The sequence below is a fragment of the Crocodylus siamensis genome, chromosome 10 (assembly GCF_052110815.1).
Source record: "Crocodylus siamensis isolate JL-2025a chromosome 10, ASM5211081v1, whole genome shotgun sequence".
NCBI lineage: Eukaryota > Metazoa > Chordata > Crocodylia > Crocodylidae > Crocodylus > Crocodylus siamensis.
In genome coordinates, this window is record NC_143404.1 from 41,573,515 (window position 1) to 41,596,670 (window position 23,156).

At 47.8% G+C, this 23,156-nt stretch overlaps 1 protein-coding gene across 1 annotated transcript in view; it reads right to left on the reverse strand.

Moving 5' to 3' along the window:
- The window catches only part of LOC149856500 (fer-1-like protein 4), a 120,551-nt gene that overhangs the window by 68,224 nt on the left and 29,171 nt on the right, over window positions 1–23,156 (reverse strand). Inside the window, exons 9-19 of the mRNA XM_090065282.1 lie at window positions 18,627–18,758; window positions 13,429–13,491; window positions 11,439–11,523; window positions 10,430–10,589; window positions 10,001–10,184; window positions 9,585–9,771; window positions 8,691–9,067; window positions 7,056–7,164; window positions 5,956–6,154; window positions 3,812–3,932; window positions 2,962–3,062 (exon numbers count right to left, since the gene is read on the reverse strand). Coding sequence (XP_089921408.1) covers window positions 2,962–3,062; window positions 3,812–3,932; window positions 5,956–6,154; window positions 7,056–7,164; window positions 8,691–9,067; window positions 9,585–9,771; window positions 10,001–10,184; window positions 10,430–10,589; window positions 11,439–11,523; window positions 13,429–13,491; window positions 18,627–18,758 — 1,718 coding nt within the window. The remainder of the gene's footprint in view (window positions 1–2,961; window positions 3,063–3,811; window positions 3,933–5,955; window positions 6,155–7,055; window positions 7,165–8,690; window positions 9,068–9,584; window positions 9,772–10,000; window positions 10,185–10,429; window positions 10,590–11,438; window positions 11,524–13,428; window positions 13,492–18,626; window positions 18,759–23,156) is intronic.

Here is a 23,156-nt window from a genome sequence, read left to right on the forward strand (position 1 = left end):
GACTGGAGAGAGAAGGCTCTCATTCAGTTTACTTCAAGTGTTAGACCAGGGATGGCAAGGCTGTGGCATGTGCAGCCACATTGTTAGGTATGCAGAAGATAGGGCAGACAGCAAGAATAGGAAAGATGAGGCAGGGAAGAGAGCAAAGCAACAATTCCAGGAGGGAGGAGAGAGCAAAGCAACAGATCAGGCAGGAGAAAGGAACCAGAGTGGCACTCAGGAAGGGGGTGGGGCTTATTTTGTGGCACTGCGGCAAAAAAAGGTTGCCTTCTGTTTTACCCCTCCATAGCATATTTAGTCAGCCCTCTAATAGGAAGTGAAGCAGAGCCCTGCCTCAGGAAGTTGCAATGAATGGGACTTTAGTCTTTTTCCATTCCCTTTCTGAGGGAATGAGGAAAGAATGCATTTTAAATCTTAGCAGATGCACTTGTAAAAACATGGCAGGTTTGGCACCTGACTACATTCTGCTCGCCTTGTTAAACTGACTAAATTTCAGGCTGTGATTTATTCACAGTTGCTACAGGAACCGTGACCTATTTGGTCCTAGGCTTTGCAAAAAAAGAGAAATGACTTTTTCTCTGGTTCGTCTTGATTTTCTTCCTCTACCTCCTCTTTCTCCATTCTGGATGTGGGCACAAGTACATGGAGCTCTTTTAAAAGGGAACTCTGCTTCATCCAGGGTTAAAGTTGGAGGATCTTTACTATATTTGAATCACCCTTGGCTCACTCACCATAACAAGTAGTATATACCAGCTGCTGAACTTTTGAAATGTTCCCCTATTGAAAGTGCCCCAAATGTATTTGTGTCCATATCTTCTCCCTACCCTGTGTATATTAACTAATGTTATCAGCTGGACAGCTTCCTCTTAGAACTTAAAGACCACAACCACAAAAGGGGCCTGCACTTTAGCAAAAGAATCCATATGTTTTTCGTCCACTAAAATCCATTTCTTTTAATACTTGAGTACAGTGCAGTGCATAGACCCACTCTGCTTACTGCCCAGGGATCCTCTGGAGAACTATGTACTTCACAGGAAACTACACTGCCTCAAAAGTCCAACAGGAAGCATTTCCCTAAACACTGGAAGCGGAGCCACCCTTAGGCAAAATTAAAAAGCAAATCACACCCCGCACATCATTTGTTAACAAAGTCTGGTTCATTTCAATTGACACATTTTCCGGATAACCTCCAGCTTCTCCAGGGAGTGACAGACCACACTTTATCTAAGATAAAGAACTATTATTTCTGACTGGTTCCCTATAATGCAAGGATTGAATGCTCTCCAGAGTTTGCCCATGAATCATATAATCATAGAGAAGTAGAGCTGGAAAGGACCCTGATAGGATATCTAACCTAACCTCTTGCCCGAGCAGGATCAGCTCTATCCAAACCACCCTATACAAAACCACTGTCTAACCTATTAGCAAAGCTACATACACAAGACATAACACCCTAATCTGCCATAGGTAAAGCAGGGGGCTACAGTAGCTAATGCCCTGTTGCTGCAAAGATTGCTAATATATGCTCCAAAGACCCCAGGAAAAGGCCCATGGCCCCCCGTCAGAGAAAAGCAAAAACTGCCACAGTACATACCAGTCTTACCATGGGGTAAAATTTCTTCCTGACCCCAAATACGGCAAGCAGTCTGACCTGAGCAGAGCAGCAAGATTCTCTAGCTAGGAGCCTCTAGGCTTAAATCCTAGTAGGAGCACTGGCACACCTAGTCCCAATCCACAGCCCTGGCTTTAGCAAAAATCCAGTGCTTCTGAGGAAGGCCTAAATAAACAAACAAAAAAATTCCCTCCTTGCCCCATGCAGCAAGCACCAAAGTCCAGAAGCATGTGAAGAACATAGGCATAGCTATGCCTAGATTGTCCCAGCCCAATGGCTGTACAACCTCTTCTCAAACATTTCCTGTGATAGATCGCCTAGGGAAGTTGTGTGCTCTATCCCATTGCCTCACTGTTCTAACAGTGAAGAAATGTTTCTTGATATCCAATCTAAACCTACTTTGGTGAAACTTCAAGCCTTTTGTCTCTGCAGCAAGAGGTGTTTTCCCTCTTCTTTATGGCAGCCCTTCAAGTATTTGAAGACTACTATCATGTCTTAAGCACCTTTTCCATGAGCTGAACATGCCTAGCTCCTTCAATCTCTCCTCATATGACTTGCCTTTCAAACTCTTTATTATTTTTGTTGCCTGTCTCTGGACCCTTTCCAACTACTCCACATCCTTTTTAATATGTGGAGCTCAGAAATGCACACAATCCCCTAGGTGAGACCTAATCAGTGCTGAGTAGAGAGACATTATCATCTCCCATGTCTTGCACCTAATGCTCCTGTTGATGCATCCCAAAACCATATTTGCCTTTCATGGCACTGCATCACACTACAGACTCTTATCGAGTCTGTGGTCTACCAAGACTCCCAGATCCTTCTCTCTAGTACTGCCACCAGCCAGGTGTCATCCATTTTGATTTATATTTGTAATTATTTTTCTGAGGTGCATTTGTCTGCATTGAACTTCACCCTGCTAGCTCCACGGCTTTCCAATCTGTCAAGATCCTTCTGAATTGCAGTCCCAGCCTCCGACATGTTTACAATCCTTCCCAGTTTTGTGTTGTCTGCAAACTTGCTCAAGAAGCTCTGAGTTCCAGGGTTCAAGTAATAAGCAAACCCACTGAACGTGCTCAGGGCCAAGCTAATCAATGTTTTTGAATGAGCAATAACTAGCAGAAGGTCTTAGCTGCAGTGTTTACCTCTGCATCCAGATTTAGTCTTCAACCAAGTCCACGGAAGTCTGGGTATTTGTGAGTGAAAAATACTGACATTTAGCCAACTGCTATGATTATAATGAGAGGGACCAAGAAGGGCCAGGGACAGGATGCTATTAGATTTTACTGAGTTGCAGACAATAATAAAGATTTCAGAATGAAACCTAAGAAACATAGGGACTCACTCACCTGCACCCAGCTACAAACTCCTCTAGTACCTGCCGAAATTTTTCCTCTGCTTTAGACTTTGGCCTTCTCATGAGCTTTTCCACATCCTCCAGGCCATTTTCCTGTTGGAACAAGTATTACATTCAGACCAGCCTTGATTAAAGAGACAGAAACAGAAAGGGAAAATTGCCTGACTGCCCCCTCCCCAAGAAACATTCATATAAAATAAGCTTTATTGCCCCTCTTTTGGAGACACTGCACTTGTTGGAGTCTTGCAAATCTCTTTCCTATTGGAGAAGAATCAATGACATGAAATCTGGGTATACCCTCAATATAACTTATAATAAGAGCACAATGTTCAAGTCAGGCTTTAAAAAGATGTTCAGAAATAATATATAAGAAATCCTTTCTTTTAGGCTTCTAAGCCCAAATATGAAAGGTCAGGTTCCAGGAAGCAATTCCACCTAAGCACTGGCTTTAGATAGATTAAAGCTGAGAGTTAATTCTCCTGCTCTTTGCAATTCTCCTGCTCTTTGCAACAGCTTCCCCAAAGAACTGCATCATAACTCTAACAACATAGCATTTCTTCAAAAACAACATGCTATGTACATCCTAACACAAAACCTCGTAAGATTATAGAAGCCCCCAGGTGTGTTGTTATAGATTCTCCCAACATTATAGACTTCACAAGTTTAATAATTAAACCAATATAAGCAAGAGGCTTAATTATGCAACAGGCCCTAATGTCAGTGGAAGATGATGACTCAGCATTAACCAGGCCCCAGGTCTTACAGAAAAATTATATATGCTATATGAAAAGCCATGGCAAACAGGAAGACTTGGGCCTACAAAGTAGTCAGCTGTACTTTACCAGGCGTTCTGCTATTTTGACAATCCAATTGGAATTGCAGAATCTCCAAGTGTGATCTTCCCAGTTGCTCCAGATATACACACACTGTTTCTCATGCATCATGGGCAGGCAGCTGTATGAACTACGGACAGCAAGCAGAGCACGTTACAGCTGTGACAACGAGGCAGCACAACCCCAAATTGAAAGCAAGATTAGGCATATTAGTCACAGCATGGGGTTGAGGAATGGGAGGCATTCCAGGGCAGAATCAGAGTGGTAAGGAGAGAGCCCTCACCCTGTCACATGGACCAAATAGAAGAGCCAACCCCAGTAGAGTGGAACCAAGAGGTTAAAGAAATCTTCAAGGGCAACCTGGAATGACCCTCATAACTGGAATTTACTTGACAGGACACAAATATTCAGACCCCCAACACTGAACTTTCTTCGGAAGTCAAGCTAGTCAGCTACCTGCATTAGACTCAGATACCACGAATGAAACTCCTGACAGCAATTCCACTACACAGAATGTGGTCTTTAGGGACACCTGCAGCAGATGAGAGGCTTGGGGCTCCTCTCCAAAGCATAATGTGCAGTTGAGGAAGATCCTGCTTGTAGAGTGACACTCAGGCTGCATCCTCTCCATAACCCTAGGTGTGCTCATCCATCATGGACACTGTCATCATAGGAGGGACATGGCTTGAAGTTGGTAAAATTTGTTCTCTGCCATCGCAAATGAGTTAATAAAGCAGAAAGAGGCTCACTGGAACCTAGTGCTGCTTAACTTACCCACACTAAGATAGAAGTGACATCCCAAAAGCATCTGGTAAGAATGGGGGACTGGGTATTTACACAGGCTAACATCTCACAAGAATAGTTTAACTGACTGCCCCTTTTGTCCATATCAATTGCCTTCCTACCCATTCTGGCAGCTCCATATATCTGAGGCACAGCATCTGCCTATCCTCCACCCTAACTCAAACACCTGACTAGCAAGAAACAATAACAAACTAAAAGTCCTGTCATGTCTGGCATCCTATTCTCCAAGGAGGAGGAGCATGTACACCAAGGAGTTTACACATTACACCCAGGGTGGGCAATTATTTTGGCTGGATTTCACTTAAGGAGTTTTGGTGATCTAACATGGGCCAGGTCAGCACCCCCATCCCCCCCTGCAGCAGCCCACCAAATCTCCCTAGAGTGTCTCTGCCCTACACTGAGCTGCACAGATGGGATGGGGGCACAGGCACGTAGGAAGCAACATCGAGGAGCGAGATGGAAGGGCAGGCAGGGCCAGAGCCATGATTGGGATTAGGATCATGGGGCAATGACAGTGTGGGACAGAAGTGCAACCCATTCCTCGCAGGGAGCAGATCATGGCTCTGCTTTGGGCCCTGGCCCTGCACTGTCATCACACAGCAATCCCAGTGTGCTAACTAAGACTGGCCCAGGACATGGGCAGGGTACACAGCAGGGCAGATAGGATGGGGCCATGGGACAGGTGGGGAGTGGAGTCTGGGAGCAGTATGGGCAGGTGGGACCAGGATCAGGATTAGGATTGCAAAGTCATGACAGTGTGGGCCCAAGCCCAAGGCAGAGCCATGATCTGCTCCCAGCATGCCCCTGCCAGTTGTCTCATTCAGCCCCAGCCCTGCCTGTTGTCTCACTCCCATCTGCCCAGCTGTGCGCCCTGCCCACGTGGTTCCTAGGCCAGTCTCCAAGGAGACCCATCCCACCTGCTTCATCCGCCACCCCTAGGTGTGAGGCAAACAAGCTGGGGTGCCCAGCAGCAGGGCCAGGTCTGGCAGTGGTGGCAGAAACTGGCAGTGGCAGCCAGAAGGAGCCTCCACACAGCGGGCTGCTGGAAAGCAAGTCTGCCTGCCATGTCACCCAGCCCCACTGAATGCCCAGGGGTAGCAGGACTGCCTGCACATGCCACGACCCAGGCTAACCCACCCTGCCTGTGCCAGGTAGGGTCAAGAGACCCACCATGGGCTGGACAAAATCCCTTGGCAGGCTGAATCTGGCCCACAGGCCATATTTTGCCCACCCCTGTGTTACACGGATCGCAGAGCAGAAAGTCCTATGAGCATCTTAAGGAATAACAGCACCTGAAAAATAAATGGTCAGTGAGATTCAGGTGAGAGAGAATAATGAGGAGGAATCACCTGTCATATTCTGTGGGTTCTGGTCTTTGACTTGCAGTCATGGACTTATTTTGTAACACTGTAGTTGGAGTTATGACTTCAATGTCCAGCTCATCATCTGAACTGGCGTCCAACAAAAGTTGTTTCTCTTCTGACCCTTCTCCTTTCTCACCTTTCTTATGAACTTTGGTCACAATCTCTTCAGTTTTTCCATAGTTCCCTTGCAGATAAATGGATTAAGTCTTAAACAATGAATGACACCTGCTATAACTCACAAATGATAGAAGATTACTGCCCAGAGCAGAAAAGCAAGTTATCAGAGGATGACAAGAATCCATTCAGTGTTCCTGGAATTAGAAGTGCATTTATATCCAGCCATAAGGACATCATATGCATAACTGGAGATTCTGGAAGGCTGGACAGGAATTTTGCCTAGACTTTGCCTAGAGTTCCAAGGTCATGCTCTAGACTGCTTTCTGGCTTTACTGCTCCCACTAGACCCATAAGGACCTGAGAAAGCTTTTCCTTAAGCGATGCACTTCATATGGGAAACAGCTGCAGACACCTGAAGGAGCCTTTGAAGCTTCTAAGCATGATCATTCACTTAGACTGAAAGCTTGGGATTCTACTACACTTTTAATCCTTCACTCTGCAGCTCAGCATTGTACTGCATTGTCCACTGTACTGCCCTCCTTATTTCCCACCTTCCTTCCCCATTTTTCCCTCCCTCCTCCTGAGTTTTCTTTTTCAACTGCAAGATCCCTTTCCATTGTTCCTCTCCCCCACTTCAGCCATGACCAGCTACCCAGAACTTCTACTTTCTGGAACATCCCTTGTGACTTTCTCATCTGAAAAATCCACTATGAAAAGGGAAGGGCTGCCAGATAATTAGATTATTACTTTACATAACATGTACTTATTTATAATCTTCACCATGTAACCTAACCTAGTCAGCACTTTTGGGTTGTCACTTTCTTAGTATACAATTTGAGCAAACATCTGGGCACTTAAAAACCATAACGGCAAACTAGTTTGTCTAAGAATTAGCCTTTATTTTGACTGGACTCAGAAACACTCTCATTTTTTTTTGTTTAATTAAAAAAAATAGCAGAAATATGTACCTAGTGATACTTCAAAACTGACAGGCTTGGAGCTTATGGAGGAGTCTATCATAGTCACCTCAAAGAAAGCAGCAAAGAGGAGGAATTCTTCCTTTGTTCCCAGTGCATGCTAAACAAGGAGAGAACAATTAGTCTGAGAATCAAGCTGAGCATAACAGCTGGGCTCAGGCTTGAGAAGAGCATCATGGTATGGTTGGAGTGCCTTGAAATCCTAGATGATGTCTTTACGGCATAAATCTCCACTGTATGTCTATCAGAGCTGGTAGCACAGTCATACTCATGTGCACGCCATCAGATGTGACTGATCTGCTTACAGGGCCAGGCAGTGGAGAACAGCAAAGTTGCAGGATGGTTTTACTAGGATGAAGGATGGAAGATTCTCCCACAATTTAACCCAGGTTTAGGGCTCCCTCACCCAGATGTAGTTTGAACCCGCATCTGCTTCCCAGCATAGTATTCTAACCACCAGGCCATGGGTTAGGTATTATCTGGTGCCCACTTTGGCCTTCCTCTTAAAGCTGGCTCCCGGGGCAGATAAGAGAGGAAGTTATGTAGGGCAGGAGGAACAGCACAAGCCAGAAGATGTGTGGCACAGTGAAATGCTTGCTGCTTTGGATAAGAAGACCCTTCCTGAGCTCTTTCTGTGCCCTTGCTCCCAGTGGGGTGGAAACTTTCCATTGCTCTCCATCCATTTTATCCAATGGCTAAGAAATGCACAGTGCAATGGCTCAGCTTCAAGAATGTGAAATAAAATAATAATAACTGTGTGTAAATGCCATAAATGGCACTGATGTGCGTGGTTATAAAGTGAAATAGGAGCTAGCCCTATTTAATTATGGTTGACCTTGAGGTCATCCTCATGTCATGTCCACTGACCATCTACACTGGTTGCTATTCAGGCTTGCCCTGGAGATTCTGCTAAACTTCCAGGTATAACATCAATTTAACCACTTGCCTCTCCCAGCAACATGTTTAGAAATCACCCAGGCCCTGCAGGTTTCAAGCACAGGAAGTCTGCAAGCAGCAATATGACAATTCCCTGCTTTGGACTTTTGGCCATTCTATACTTTACTTCTCAGCTCTACCACATATAATCAGAGTCTGATATAGAAGAGGCAAAAAGTGGGCAGACCTATTCTTAGAAGGGTTCTACAAGTAAACCTAGAATACATTTTAATGTTATAGTCAAGAAACTACAGCACAATGTGGATAGGCTTCATGTAAGCCACCAGAAGCAACACAGATGGGAAAGGGGGACTCATGGGGTTAAGGATAACTGAACATGACCTCAAGATTTCCCTAAATATCAGTGTAAGGCATACCCAGAGCATCAGGGCTGCAAAGAGATGCAGGTGGTTTACAGAGATGTGGGGTTGTGTGGTCCATTCACCAATGGGACCAGCTAGATCTTACAAACACAATTACTCTACTGCAAAGCTGCATGTACTCACTCATATTTTGGACTGAAGTACCCTGTGCGCTCTTCAAGTGAGAGTTACAAAGCACCAGGATATTCTGGGTCCAGTCTGTTTATTGGAAGCTTTCAACTTGTGAGTACCAATCACAAGTTCCCTGTTCCTGCTCCTTCCCTGGACACCTTCAAGAAGGTCCCATGAGTTCCTGAGAGCAACTCACCTCTGGAAGCGGATGGAGTTCTTCCACCTCCACAGTTACCTCACTGGGCTGCTCAGCCTCCTCAAGGCCAACAGCCTCTTCTCCTCCTTGCCTCTGGCTCTGCTCTTTGATGCTAGTCTTGGATTTCTGCTTGGACTTTTTACTCTTCTTCTTCAGCTTCAGTTTGCTCAGAGCATGCTTTACCCCCTCCTCATGCTTTCTGTCTGCAGTACCAGGATTGCTAAAAATCTCCACTGAAACAGCCATGAGGATACGCCCACGGTAGAATATGCCTTCTCCCAGACCCTCATTGAGGTCCTTGTGTATATCCCGAAAAGCTGAATTCTGCGGAGACCCATACAGGTTCACCCAGGCCGGGCCAAAGGTGGGGTTAAAGCCTGAAGAAACAAATATGCTTGGGGACTTGCAATCAAATGCTTTAGGATTCACTTTCATGCAGAATTATATGCCCAGACAGAAACACTCTCAAAGAGAGAAACACCTCCAAACAGACAGACAGACAGACACTAGCAAGACCCACAGATACAAATCTGCCTCTGACCCGCACAGACCCAGCTATGCCCCACCCACACAAATAGACTTGTGTGTATCCCAGACAAAGACACTCAGCCATGCCAGATAAACATGGGCAAGCCCCACCCCCTGCGCCCATAGAAAAGGGCTGTTTTCCCAGAAACCTGCCTCCTCTGAACCCAGACAGACACCCCAAGGATTTTACCAAACACAGACTTGAGCATACAGCAGACAGAGGCATATATAGCTGGGAAAAGGTATATGCGGTGGATTTGGGAGAACACAACTTGATGACACAGTCATAGCTAATGCTGGAGGTGCTAACTGCACAGCTACATTGAAGGGCAGTGGGACAAAACTGCTGAATGTTAAAGGCCTCACCATTCCTGCCTGGATCAGATATTTGCTGTAAGTCAATGAAGTGCGTAGCAAGAGCCACTTCCCCAAAGTTTGCATCATCTAACACTTGAACTTTTATTTTCCTGGTAAGAGGAGGGAACATCTCAATGAAGCTGATTTGTTCATTCCATTTGGGTTCTGTGGTGTCACTTTCCACCGAAGTCTCCCCCTGGGGCAGAGGAAAATGAGAGCTGCACAGAACACTGCCAAATAACTTAAAGCAGTAGAACAACTTAAAAGCCAGCAGGATGAACAAGAGGAATCACTGTGGCATTCTGGGGAAAAGCACCTGGATCCTGTAGAAATGTCAGTGTGGTGGCACTTATAACACTGAAAAGGGAGGGTTAGACAGGCTTTCTGGAAGATGCAAAGACTTCAAAGTCCACCCTCACACTTACCTGTTGTCCAGCGAATGAGATCTGCACATATGGATCAATGAACACTTTCTTCTCACCCATAATCTTGGAAAAACCGCCCATGATCCCAGCACTCATGCTGGGCAGGCCCTCAGCTCTATAAATCTTGATGCAGATTTTAGCCCAAGGTCTCTCAGCAGGAACTCTCTTAGGCAGCAGCAGATTCCTAAACAAAATCATATTTGTTCTAGCCCTTAAATGACACACAGAAAATCACAACACCATTTAGGAAATTCATGACAAGAAAAAGCCAAAAGATTTAGAAACTGCCGGGCACAGGGCTCATCTTGGCTAGATTCATATTTTCAGAAGGGGCCAGTACCACGTGTTTTGTGGAACAGTACCAGAAATGTGTAATACTTGTGCAGTAAACTCCAAACATGGGACACAAGATTCCCACTGAACACTTACTTTTCAATGTCCTCATTCTGGCTGCTGGAAGAAGTAGGTAGGGAGCTTAATACATCCCCTCGTGCAATGACAGAAATATTACATTTCACAAAACCTTTCACACCTGCCCTGGTGTCCTTTGGGTCATTGATAACAGCCCACTTTTGAAAGAACCTGTGATCTAAGAACATAAAGAGAAAGAACAAGCTGTAAATTCCATGTTACTGCTCCATAGTGTCGCATGGTACTCTGTCAGGTTCACCAGATTATAAAAACATTGCTGCAATCAGATAAAGTTGCCAACACACATCATGTTTTTTTACTGATCATCTGAAAACATTTTACTGACAACTACACTTTTTCACTATTGTTTAAATCTGGCCCTTGCCCAGGGTCTGGCTGAGGGGTTACACTTACATTATGTAAAACATATGTCAGTAAAAATGTTTGTCTGTAAAAAGTTTACAGATTGTCAGTAAAAAAAAAACTGTCTTGGGTTGGCAACCCTGTTTTGAAGTCCAAGAATTTGCTACCCCTAAAGCAGAGCCATAGAAAAACACAGGACTACATATGATTCCACATAATATTTTTGGGCCAGTTCCTCATCGGTTCTTCTTTTGAACCTAACAAAGCTACACAGATTAACACAAGCTAAGGATCTGGCCCAGAGTATCCAGTAGGTAACGAAAATTTTGGAAACTTCATTGCTTGGGATACTTAATTAGGATTGGACAAAGTCCTGGAGAATAAGCTTAAAAGGACAATATAGCACTGGACGTGATGAGAGGAGTCTGAACTATTATTTATGCATTTACCCCAAATCAATGACTTTGGCTCAGAAAAGTGCTTGTCACAGGGTTCTAAATTATTAGTGTACTAGGGAAATGCATTTTCAGGGAAGTGAGTGCTGAGTTAACTTGGGGTGCTACATCTCTTGCAGAAGACTTTAAGAGAGTTTAGAATAGGTCATGCTGTCAAAGGGTTAAAGCAAGGAACCAAGAGCAGTTGCCCAAAGCACTGCATACAGTACCTGGCTGGCTATACACAGTTGCTACGTCGATTTTGAATGTTCCTATGCGTGTCCCCAGGAATGGGATCTTCTTTGAATGAAAAACCTGCACAAAGCACAATCTAATTTTAACCACTGAATGACATGCGGCAATTATTAGCCATTCAGAACGGAGCTTCTTAACGAAGAACATGCAGACAGGATGTGTATATGTGATTCTATTCTTTGGTGACAAAGGACAGTTAAACTGCTGCTTACACATGAAGTTACCATGGACCACTCTCTACTAGGCCCAGAAGCCCATGCCAGGACAACTTCTCCCCCATCCTGAGCATGACCTCACCCCAAGCTAGGACTTATACCACGCTAATCATCCCATAAAGCCAACACCAAAGTCAAGATAATTCCTCTCTAATGTCAATGAGTTGACCTCTTACATCATCCTAGGCTCACCTGTCTCATTCTCAGACCCAGGCTGAACACTGTCTGACTGCCATAATTAACTTTTGTGTTCCTAGACTGAGTGAATTCCTGCATCTGAGTCAAAGCTGAGCTGAGCAATCTCCTAATTCATATCTGGACTGAGATCTGATGTGGGCTGACATCACACTTGTGCTAAGCCAAGCTGACCTCTTCTCCTTGGCTTGCCTGTGCACACCATTGAATATGCACAGCACTGAGCATCTGAATGAGAGCTAACCTCCTTAATGGAACATTCCTGCTTTTAATGACACTCTTATACAAACAGCCATGTGCCTTTGAAAAATCAGAGCTCAAACTCTTTAACAGGTCTAATTTTACCCTGCTCTGTCATCTGCAGTGCTACTGGTACACATACAAAATGTTGCCACATATGAACTCCCTACTCAGTCCCACCAGTGAAAGTAGCCTGTCCCTGCTCTGTGCAGACATAAGGGACACACAACAGGTAATAATTCTGGGATACAGATGGCAGCAAACTTCATCTGACTGGACTAGAAGCACCTCTAATAGGAGCCAAATGGATGCAGAAGGCTAACTTAAAGTAAACCACCAGTTATTAACAAAATAAGGACCTGTTCACATTTTCTGAAGAAGTGTTCAGCTTCCCTCAGCAGCATAGTCGATGCTGTGGAAGGACCTGCCTCTTAGGGCTCAGTCAAAGTTGGTGTAATTGAGGTGTAGCTACAGTTGGTATAGCCACAGTTGTTATAACCTAAGAACCATTTCATTTAATGGTGTAAAACTGCAAACGTGCATTTATTGAGCAAATGCATCTCCATAGGGAATTAGAAAACCAGGAGTCTGATACGGCATCTAGATAAGATATCATCACATGGACAGCTCTGTTGCCCAAGGAATACTAACATACCCATAGCATATGCTTCTAAAACAGTAACACCAGTGTTATGTTTTCTGCCTGGGTTACTAAGGGCCTAAAAATGCATAAAAGATGTACAGGAGGACTCATTATAGATCATCATTGATTTAAATGAGTTTTGGATAAGCCCTGGTAACTACTCATTTTGCGTGTGTTAGACCAGAGCTGTCCAACTTGTGGCCTGTGGCCCATATGCAACATGTATAGGGTTAACACCTGGCCCCTGGGCTCCCAGTCACTACTCTTTGCTAATGCCCCTGCTGTTGTTGGGGCAGGAAGGCAAAACCTGTATGGCAGGAGAGAGGGCATGCGATATGCAGCCTGCACAAGGTGTCGACCCCTGGCTGCTGAGAAGTTAGACATTGTCTTCCTTATAGGTAATGTCTAAAGCAAGGGATTGTACTTCAGAAGGCTTGTAACCTATTCCAAGTTGTTCCACAGATTACTGCCGATGGGTGGAAAAACATTTCAGGTGTGTGGTAGAGCTTTTTACAGGAGCAAAGTGGGGCTAATTCTTGTGCTGTTGCTTTGTCCAGCATGCTCTGAATTTCCAAGTGAAAAGTGTTGTCATTGACAGCTGGTCAGTATCTGTGCTGTTCCCAAGCCCCCACCCACTCTTCCTAGAGAAGTGTGTAAACAGGGTCAACTTACTGCAATCTCAATGAGTCTGTGGAACAGCACTTCCCTGGGTTCATGGAATTCAAACTGAAAATACTGAAACAGAAAAAAGAAAGCGCTTAGCAGAGCTCCCTCCCATAGCCCCAGGTGCTTCTTCCTTGGCCACAGCTGTGCTAAGATCATTTTCTCCGAGGCTCAAGTGAAAAAGGTAGTACTACATGCTTCTCGTAGATCGGGGTGGGCAAAATACAGCCCACAGGCAGGATTCAGCCCATGGGTGCCTACCAATTCACTGTATCTTGCCTGGCCCTGGGCTGCCCTGCTGTGCTTGCATGGGGCTGAGCCCTGCTCACTCCCACCCACGCTCGTGGGACAGCCCTGAACCTGGCCCTGAAGGTAGGGAAGCGGCAGCAGCAGTGAGTGGGTGGGCTGGAGGGGCTGGGGAAGCAGCAGTGGCAGTGAAGTGGAGGTGGCAACAGTGGCAGGCAGGCAGAGAAGAAAGGGAAGCGGCAGGGGAAGGGCGGCAGTAAGTGGCAGGTGGAAGGCAGGGTAAGTGGCAGCATTGGTAGTGGTGGCAGCGGAGGAGTGGCAGTGGTGGGCAAGAGCAAAGCAGCAGCTGGATGGAGCATGGGGCCCATGTCAGTGTGCTGGGGTTGGCAGGGACCCAGGGCAGGGCAACAGGAGAGCAGAGCCTGGGCTAGCAGAGGTGCAGGGTCCACCTGGCTCCATTGCATGGGACTCACATGCAATTCCCGAGTTCTCCACCCAAGCCATGCACCTCTGGGGGGAGCCAGCAGCCCAGCCTCACTCACTGCTATAAGAAGGTCATGGGGAATAGAAGGGAGCTTTGTGCTATGGTGCAAGGCCAGCTCCGCACCTCTCCCCACCCCAGCCGAGCCCCATGACCTACACTGCCGGCTTCATTTCGCTGGGCTCCCCCTGGCAGCACAGGGCTCAGGCATGCGAGTCCCGCACAATGGAACCAGCAGCCCAGCCACGTGCAATCACGGGGCTCATCAAGACTGTGCGCAGCCAGGAGGCTCTGCCTGCTGTGGGCTGTGAGCACCCCAAAGCCCTGCACCCACACACCCCCATGAACATCCCCCCCAGCCATACATCTCACAGCCCCCCATAAACCCAATATCCACACACACACCCATACATTTCCACAAACACCCTGCCACAAGCCCCCCATATCCACCCCTCACATCCATACATACCCCCCACATCACACACCTGCAGCCCCCATAAACCCCATACCCACCCCTACCCCGCCACAAACAGCCCCCAAAACCCTCATACCCTTCCCCCAACACACCTAGACCCTCCCCCACACCCAATACACACACACATCCCCCCACAAACCCCATACTCATCCACTGACACCCCATCCACAAACCCCTCACACACAAACACCCACAGCCCACCCAACAAACCCTATACCCATGCACCTATACCATCACCCCTCTTCATCCCCGCAACAATATATAAGAGTAAGATTTCATTTTGAGCTATTATGCAATCACCTCTATATAAATGATGCAAACACACACAAATCAGGACAAAAATATTTTTTGAAATAATATTAAAATATTTTATTGCAGTTGTTTGATTTTTAGTATTTAATTTGGCTTTTTTCTGGTTCCAAGATGGCAAACTGCCTTCCCAAAATGAGTATTTCCAGGGGCAAGGGAAGGAATTTCCAGTGGCAATGGTCAGGGGTTAGGAGCAGGACTTCCAGTCCCAAGATGGCAATCAGGGGGTGGAGTACCTGTCAAGGGGTGGGGCTACCCCTGCAACCCAAGTGACAGCTCACCAAAACTCATTAACAGGGATCCTGGTTTTCCCTGATAAAAAATACCAGATCCTCTGCTAACTCTCCCTTCTCATCAGTGCAGAGGCAGAAAAGGATCTTGGAATCATTACTGATGCCAAAATAAACATGGGCCAGCAGTGCGAGGATGCGGTCAAGAAGGCCAACCGTACCTTGTCATGCATCTGCAGATGCATCTCAGGCAGGTCCAAGGAGGTGATCCTCCCCCTCCATGCAACACTGGTCAGGCCACAGTTGGAGTACTGCGTCCAGTTCTGGGCACCGCACTTCAAGAGGGATGTGGACAACATGGAGAGGGTCCAGAGGAGGGCCACTCGCATGATCAAGAGACAGCACGGCAGGCCCTACAAGAAGATGCTAAGGGACCTGAACCTGTTCAGCCTCCACAAAAGAAGGCTGAGGGGGGATCTAGTGGCCATTTACAAACTAGTCAGAGGGGACCAGCAGGCATTGGAGGAGTCTCTGTTCCCCCGAGCACTACCAGGAGTGACTAGAAATAACAGTCACAAGTTGGCAGAGGGTAGATTTAGGCTAGATATCAGGAGGCGCTACTTCACTGTCAGGGTGGCTAGGATCTGGAACCAACTTCCAAGCGAAGTGATGCTGGCTCCTACCCTGGGGGTCTTTAAGACAAGGCTAGACAAACACCTTGCTGGGGTCGTTTGACCCCAGTACTTTTTCCTGCCATGGCAGGGGTTGGACTTGATGATCTCCTCAGGTCCCTTCCGACCCTACCAACTATGAAACTATGAAAAAAAAATGACATATTCTCTGCTAAAACCCCCCCAATCCATGATTAAAACTAAAGGTCCCTCCACAGCCCTGCCGGTGCCCCTTGCCCCCCACCCACAGCTCCTGCTCCCCAGCCCTGCCAAAGGGGGCCCCTAGCTGCCAGGGCTATGGGCCCGGATCAGCAGCCCCTCACCCCTACTCCCCCACTTCTGCAGCCTCAGGCGGGACAGCTCCCCGTTGCTGTGTGTACTCCCAGGGGACAGGGGGGAACCCCCTCCCCCCAGATCTGTACCCAGGGCAGGCGTAGACTGAGGCTGCTGCCCAGCTGGGTGGGGCTTGGGGCCTGGAGCCACAATGGGTGGCTGCAGAGCCTGAGCAGGAAGCAGGACAGAGCCATGGGTGGCTCCTCCGAGGTAGGGGAAGAGGAAGGGAGAGGGGGACGGTCAGTTCCCTGCTGCCACATGCACTCTCAGGGGGGACCCACAACCCTCAGATCTGTACATGGGCCAAGTGCAGGCTGTGGACTCAGGCTCCTGCCCTGCTTCTGTCCCCCAGAGCCTCCAGAGCCTGGCTGGCACAACCCAGTGGCAGGAAAGAGCAGAGCTAGCTGCCGGGAATCTCCTTGCCTCTGCTCGCCCCCTGCTCCCTTGGACCCTGGCAACGTGCCTCCAGCACTTGCTGCTGCGGTGGAGGGAGCACATTGCTGTGTGTGGTGGGGAGGCGGCAGCCAGGCTGAGCATAGCCAGGGCCACTGCAGCAGTGGTGGCACAGGGCATACTTGGCCTCAGCAAAAGCCAGAGCTAGGATCGGCTGTGCGTGGCCGAGCAGAGCCTGGTGGGCATGACCTGGTGTAGCAGACAGCAGCAAAGCTGCCCCAGATCTCCTAGCCACTGTTTCCCCCCTGTGCTGCCCTGGTAACTTGCCTCCAGTGCCTACCACTGATTTGAGGGGCACAGCCCTGTGCTGCTGCCCTAACAGCAGCCCTGTGCATAGGAGGCACATCACCAAGGCTGTAGGGGGAGGAGGGGAAGCAGCGGCAAGGAGATCCCTGGTGGCTCCACTGCTACCTGCTGCACCAGATTGTGCCCCCTGGGCTCCAGAGGCCCCAGGGGAGAGAAGCAGGGTAGCAGGGAACAGCAGTGAGGAAGGGGTCTGTTGTTCCCTGCTGCCCTGCTTCCCTCCCCCGTGACATGGTGCAGCAGGGAGCAAAGGAGCCACGCAGAAAACCTCACTGCCACTTCTTGCCACCCTGCTGCCTTGGCAATGCACCTCCTGTGCATAGCAGCATGGGGCTGTGCCCCTCAGAGCAGTGGCAGACACTGGAGGCACATCACTGGGGCATCAGGGAGGCTGAGCAGTGGTGAGATCCCCGTGTAGCACTGCTGTCCCCAGCTGCTCCAGGTTGCATCTGGTAGGCTCCAGAGGCCCTGGGGGAAGGAAGCAGGGAGGCAGGGAACAGCAGAGCCCCTTTTCCCTTCTGGCCTGATTCCCTCCCTCAGGGCCCTCCCAGCCTGGCGGGGCCACACATGGATCTCGCTGCTGCTGCATTCCCCACCCACCACTGCCCCAGCTACACACCTGCTGAATCTGCACCTGCCCCTGCTTTGAGGGGCGCAGCCGCCCTCACCGCAGCCCCATGTGCAGGAGGTGCATTTCCAAGGCAACATGGGTTGAGGAGATCTCCACACAGCTCTGGTGCTCCCTGCCACGCTGGGTCATGGAGGATGGAAGCTTGCAGCTGTTCCCTGCAGCCCCCCAGCCGCCACTTACCACCCAGCTTCCCCCTCAGCCCTGCCCCGCAATCCCCCAGTCCCCACTTACCACCACACAGGCTCCAGGAGCAAAGAGTGAGCCTGAGGCAAGCCCTGGGAGAATGAGAGCCTCAGGCCCTGCCCTTCTCCCTCCCCCTCCAGGCTGGATTGGGGGTTTTCCGCCCCTTTTGCAAACGGTTCTTGCAGGTTGGAACTCTGCTCGCCTGCAGAGCTCTTTGCAGAAGTGGGAAATCTAAAGGTTTCTCTGCTAAAAGAGAAAATCCGCGTTTTCTCTGATAAAACTGGGAAATCAGTGGTTTTCTCCATTTTTCCATGGGAAACAGAAAATCTGGATCCCTGATCATGAAGCAGCCCTCCAGCCAAAATAACTACCCACTCCTGATAGGGTTGCCATCCCTCCAGGATTGCCCTGGAGTCTCCAGGAATTGGATGTAATCTCCTGGAGACTGCTGAGAGTTATCGGGTAGATAAATGATAGGGCCTTCATTAAAATAAATATTATATGTTGAATCCAATTTATATAGTAGTCCAATGTGTTTTTAAAATGTAATAGTAATGTACATTTGCCTTCCTGAGTACGGTACAGTAGATCCGTCATTAATGTCATTACATCATATGATGAAACGTCCCAGAATAAATTCAGAGTTAACAACCCTAACTCCTGATGTAGATGCTTCCCTCAAGGGACTGCATACCTCAGTGTAATCATGGTTCAGGGAATCAACTTGTATGTAAAGAGAAAGAGTCAGGCTGCTCACAGCAACAGCAGTACATGGCCTGCACTAAGCCACAAGCAAGGGCTGAGTCACAGGGCAATGTACTCCTTGCACCTTCACCTGGATAGGTGGCTCTGAGCACCAGAAGAACTATGACCCTGGCTCCACACCACATACCTCATTATAAAAGGGGCAGTTAGTTGACTTCTGTGTTGTTGTGTGCCTCTTCTCTTCTCCAACTCTTACTACCACAAAAGGATCAATGTTTACCCCTACAAGCTTCTGGGCTTCAATAATATTAATCGCAACCTGTAGGAACACGGGAAAGAAACACTGTTACTAGAATGAACCATCTCTCCATCTTCTTCAGCATGTGTAAATGAGGAAATCTTCCTCTCTCTCATCCCTACAGATCACTTTTGTATAGGTAAAGCTTATAAGGGTAGAGTGTAAAACTGATATTGTGGTATGGCTGCTGAAATATAAAATAAAAGTATCAATTAGGATTGAACCAAATTTAATTTTTAGCTTCTCTTTTCAAAATGCAAAGCCAACACATTTTGTTTCATTCAGCACAAAATGTTTTCTTTGACCCAAAATACACTGAAAACTTATTCATAGTATGTTTTAAAAAAGAAGGGAAGCCATGTAGCTTAGTTGGTAGGGCAACTGGCTATGGAACGGAAGGACCTGAGCTTGATCCCAGGTGGTAGATTTCCCCTCATTGTTGCCACTTCTAGTGCAGCCCAGAGGCCATCCAGACTCTTGTCCAATGGAAACCAGGAGCTACCTCAGGGTAAAGGTAGCTGAAGCATGGTGCTGACCATATAGTCTCTTTCTAGTGCTGAGGTTAAAGAAACAATGGAACCCTGCCTCCGCTGCCTCAATGGCCTGTAAACAAGACACATTTACCTTGACCTTGTAAGAGAACCATAGAAAAAGGAGTCAGATTCACAAAACTGCCAGACAAAGAAGCTCCTTTTCCCCAAAAGCTCAGGAAGTGGAAAGACCCAAGTTTAATTTCTTCTTCTCAGGGCACTTGAACCCGCAAGCCCTGGATGCTGCCTGGGGGGCAGGGAAGGGAAGGGGTTCTGGAATGGGGTGGGAGCGGGGAGGGGGCCTCACACTCCCATCCCCCTCCCCCCCTTCACCTTCCCTGAAGCAGGTCCCTGGAGTGGGGTGGGGGGAGGAGGGGAGAAATGTTACTTTCTTATATTGCAACCAAAAAATATTGGTGTTTTTTTGGCTGCTTAACATGTCAGTGGCAAAAAAGGAGGTAACATTCCCCCCTGCAGCCACAATACTACAGCCACTGTTGCTGTCTCTGCACCATGCACTGTCACTGCCCAAAGTAAGGCCTCTGCTGATTCAGGGCAGAGATCTGAGTGAAGGTGAGAAGCTGTAGGTCTGAATCCTTCCAAGCAGAAACAGGTATGTTACTCAGGTATCCCACCTCCTGAAGGAATACTTTAAACCAGTGTTTCGCAACCTGCGGGTCAAGACCCAAAAATGGGTTGCAAGACTATATGAAAGGGTTGCAAAAATGGATCAACAAACTAAAATGAGAAAAATGTGGGAAACCATGGCTTTCCCCTTGCAGGCTGTCAGAGTTCCTGCCTGCAAGGGACTGCTTGGCCCCCCATGCTCTACACACTCACCCCCTGCCCCACACACGGGGTGGTTAGGGCCTGGGGGTGGGGGGCAGCAAGTTGGGAGCGAGGGGCACTGGGTTGGGACTGGCCATCAATGTTTACAAATGGGTCATGGTACAGAAAAAGTTGAGAATGACTGCTCTAAACTACTGAAGGAGGGGCAACAGCACCACCATTTGTTTTATGAATCTGGCCCTGAATTTTTTCCCCAAGCCCAAACTATTCAATAATTGGGATAATTCACGAAGAGTTTCTGGTAATGTTAGAGTGATGCTGTAGCCATGATGGTCCAAGAATTATGCAAGAGGTAAAGATTTATTTGGGTGATCTCTTTTATTGGACCAACTGCATAGCTGGCTTTTCTCCTCAGTCTTGAAGAAGAGTATCTTGCATTCAAAGGCTTGTCTAACTCTATCCCAACTACACAGATGGTCCAATAAAAAACATCACCCAAAGAAATCCTTGCCTTTCAAATAGTTTCTGGAGGACCAATCTGTATTTTGCCCAGTTCTGCCTAGGGCTTTGTGTTTCATCAGCCTCTGACCAAGCTCTGAGCTAACTTAGTAGCTACCTTCACCACTGGTTTTTAAAGAAGCCTGTTTTCTGAGCACTTCTCACAATCAGATAAAAATCATGACAGGATCCTTTGGAGAAGCATGGGAAAAAATTTTGGTTTCAAGACCACATGGAAAACAAAGACTTTATCACATTCTAAGGCCCCTTTTCATTGACATGCAACAGATCTTTTACCCCCTAAATAATCTAGAAGTTCTCTAGGCTCTCAAAATTAGCCAGAGGGAAACAGAACAGCAACGTTTACAGCCTAACATGAAATTCACCTTGCAAGCAACTGTACTAACTAGATACTGAGACAGGGAGTATGGTCAAGCTGCCCAAGTGCTAAAAAGTCTCAAATTCTAATCACGGCTCTGTTATTGACTCTCTGTTGGAATTTGTACCAACTGTGCAGCCTCCCAGAGCCATACAAATTTATGGGATGTAACAAAATCTACTTGCTTGCTCCTCTATAAGGTGCCTCAAGAACATTTCCAAGAGGTCAGATGGTCTATTAATGTCCATTCTACACTTGGTAGACACAAAAAGCAAGGGAAGTTATGACAGGGGACCATCCTGAGGCCAACCTCTGCATTGGCCTACCCACCTGTCTTGGGCAGTCGGCCCGCCTATCTCTCCTTCCACACCTTGTTACTAAATAATTAAGTTGTTTATTAGGCAGGAGGCTGCCCCTCATATGCCCAGTTATACTGGACAGTAAACACATGCTTCAGCCTCCCCTACATGTGTCCCATGCCTCACAGATGTTACTACTGTGATCAACTCTATACACCCCTGGTGTTGAGCCCTCTGGCTCCTGTCTCTCAGCAACCCACAGGCACCAAGTTCTCTAGTAATTGGCTTTCTGCACCTTTCTCTCAGGTGCCTGGCTCTGTGCCTCTCTCTTGCACATCTGACCCCCTTAGCTGTGCCCCTCTGGTGCTATGAGCTCACCTAACCCTGTACCTGTGCCCCTCTGGTGTTGTGGGCTCGCTGAGTCCTTCTGGCTGTGCCCTCCTGACACTCTGGGCTCACTGTACCCCTGTAACTGCACCCTTCTGGCTGTGCCCCCCTGGTGCTCTGGGGTCACTGCACCCTTCTGGCTGTGCCCCTCTGGCAGTATGCTTGCTGCACCTAACACTGGACTCTATCAAATCATATGCCCTCTCTTCTCCAGGCACTAATGAGGGCTCCAAATCTCCCCTCCTAGCTTCAACCCAATCCTCCAAGGCTAAACATGAACACAAACACAAGCCCCTAAGCGATAACTTAAATACTAGCAACAACAACAGTGCTATGCCCCATTAAGGGGACAAACTTCCACTCAGAGTAACATGCCCCATGTACCTAGGAGAATCCCTGTAGTTATGTAGCACCTAGATAGCAGAGCAGGCAGTACTGGGAGAGCTCAGCAGGCAGCACCAGGTCTCAAGTAGATTTAGCAAGCAGAAGCTCCTTCCCTGTCAGTTGCCAGGGAGAGAGAGTGCATCTGCTAGCTACAGCCTGGGCTTATATGTCCCAGAACCCTGCCTCCTGCTGGTCAGGTAGTGTTGGTAAGTGTGGCAAATTACTCCCTTAGGCTCTTACCCAGCAACCTGCACCTGGGGAACTCTGTTTGCCTTGCAGAGCTCCTGGGCAGGCTTCTTCAGCCTCAAGTAGCAGGCACATCTTAGTGCCCTGCTACAGAGGTGTTATTGGGATACTACAGAAAGCTGGTTAAAGCCAGAATGGCAGGAATCTGCTTTCTCTCCCCACAATAACTATTCTTCAGTAGTTCATCATCATGGCATAGAAATTTCTAATCTCCATTAAACTCATATCTACCCTATCTATATCCCAGAATCCAAGAATCCAAGACAACTTCCTTATTAATTAGATTCTATATATGGATAATTTATAAATTATTGGAAGTTCATCTTAAACCGGTCCCCCCCGACACAAACTGTGATGGGGAAAGCAACAGCAGGCAGGCAGGCAGGTGGTAGAGGGGCAGGTGGTGGGAGAGTCAAGCAGCCTCACTCCCATCCCTTGCCCCCTGCTGCCTGTCCCCTCCACCACTTGTCCAACCTGCTGCCTGCCCCGCTATTACTGTGACCTCCAGTACCCACCCCCCCACTTCCAATGCCTGGGCCTCTTGGCACCTGCCTCCTCTGCTGCCTGGCCCTCTACACCAGCAACCCCTGGTGCCTGTCCCCTCCTGCCACCACCATTAACTCTGAGTCATGGCTCTAGCTCAAGCTCTGATCTGGTCCAGGGCACAAAGCACATGCTGGCTCTGGACCTTGTCGGGCCAGGCAGCATTGACTGCAGTGGTAGCATCTAGGCCTGCATGAATAAGGAAGTATTAGATTCGGATTTGGTCGATTTAGAGGACTGTGAGTTGATTCAGAGATTTGGATCACTGTCCCAAATCTATTTGGGCAAATAAGCTTTGAAAAATTCAGCACTGATTCGGAGATACTTGGTGATTTGGCCATAAACTATAATGTAGAATCACTGA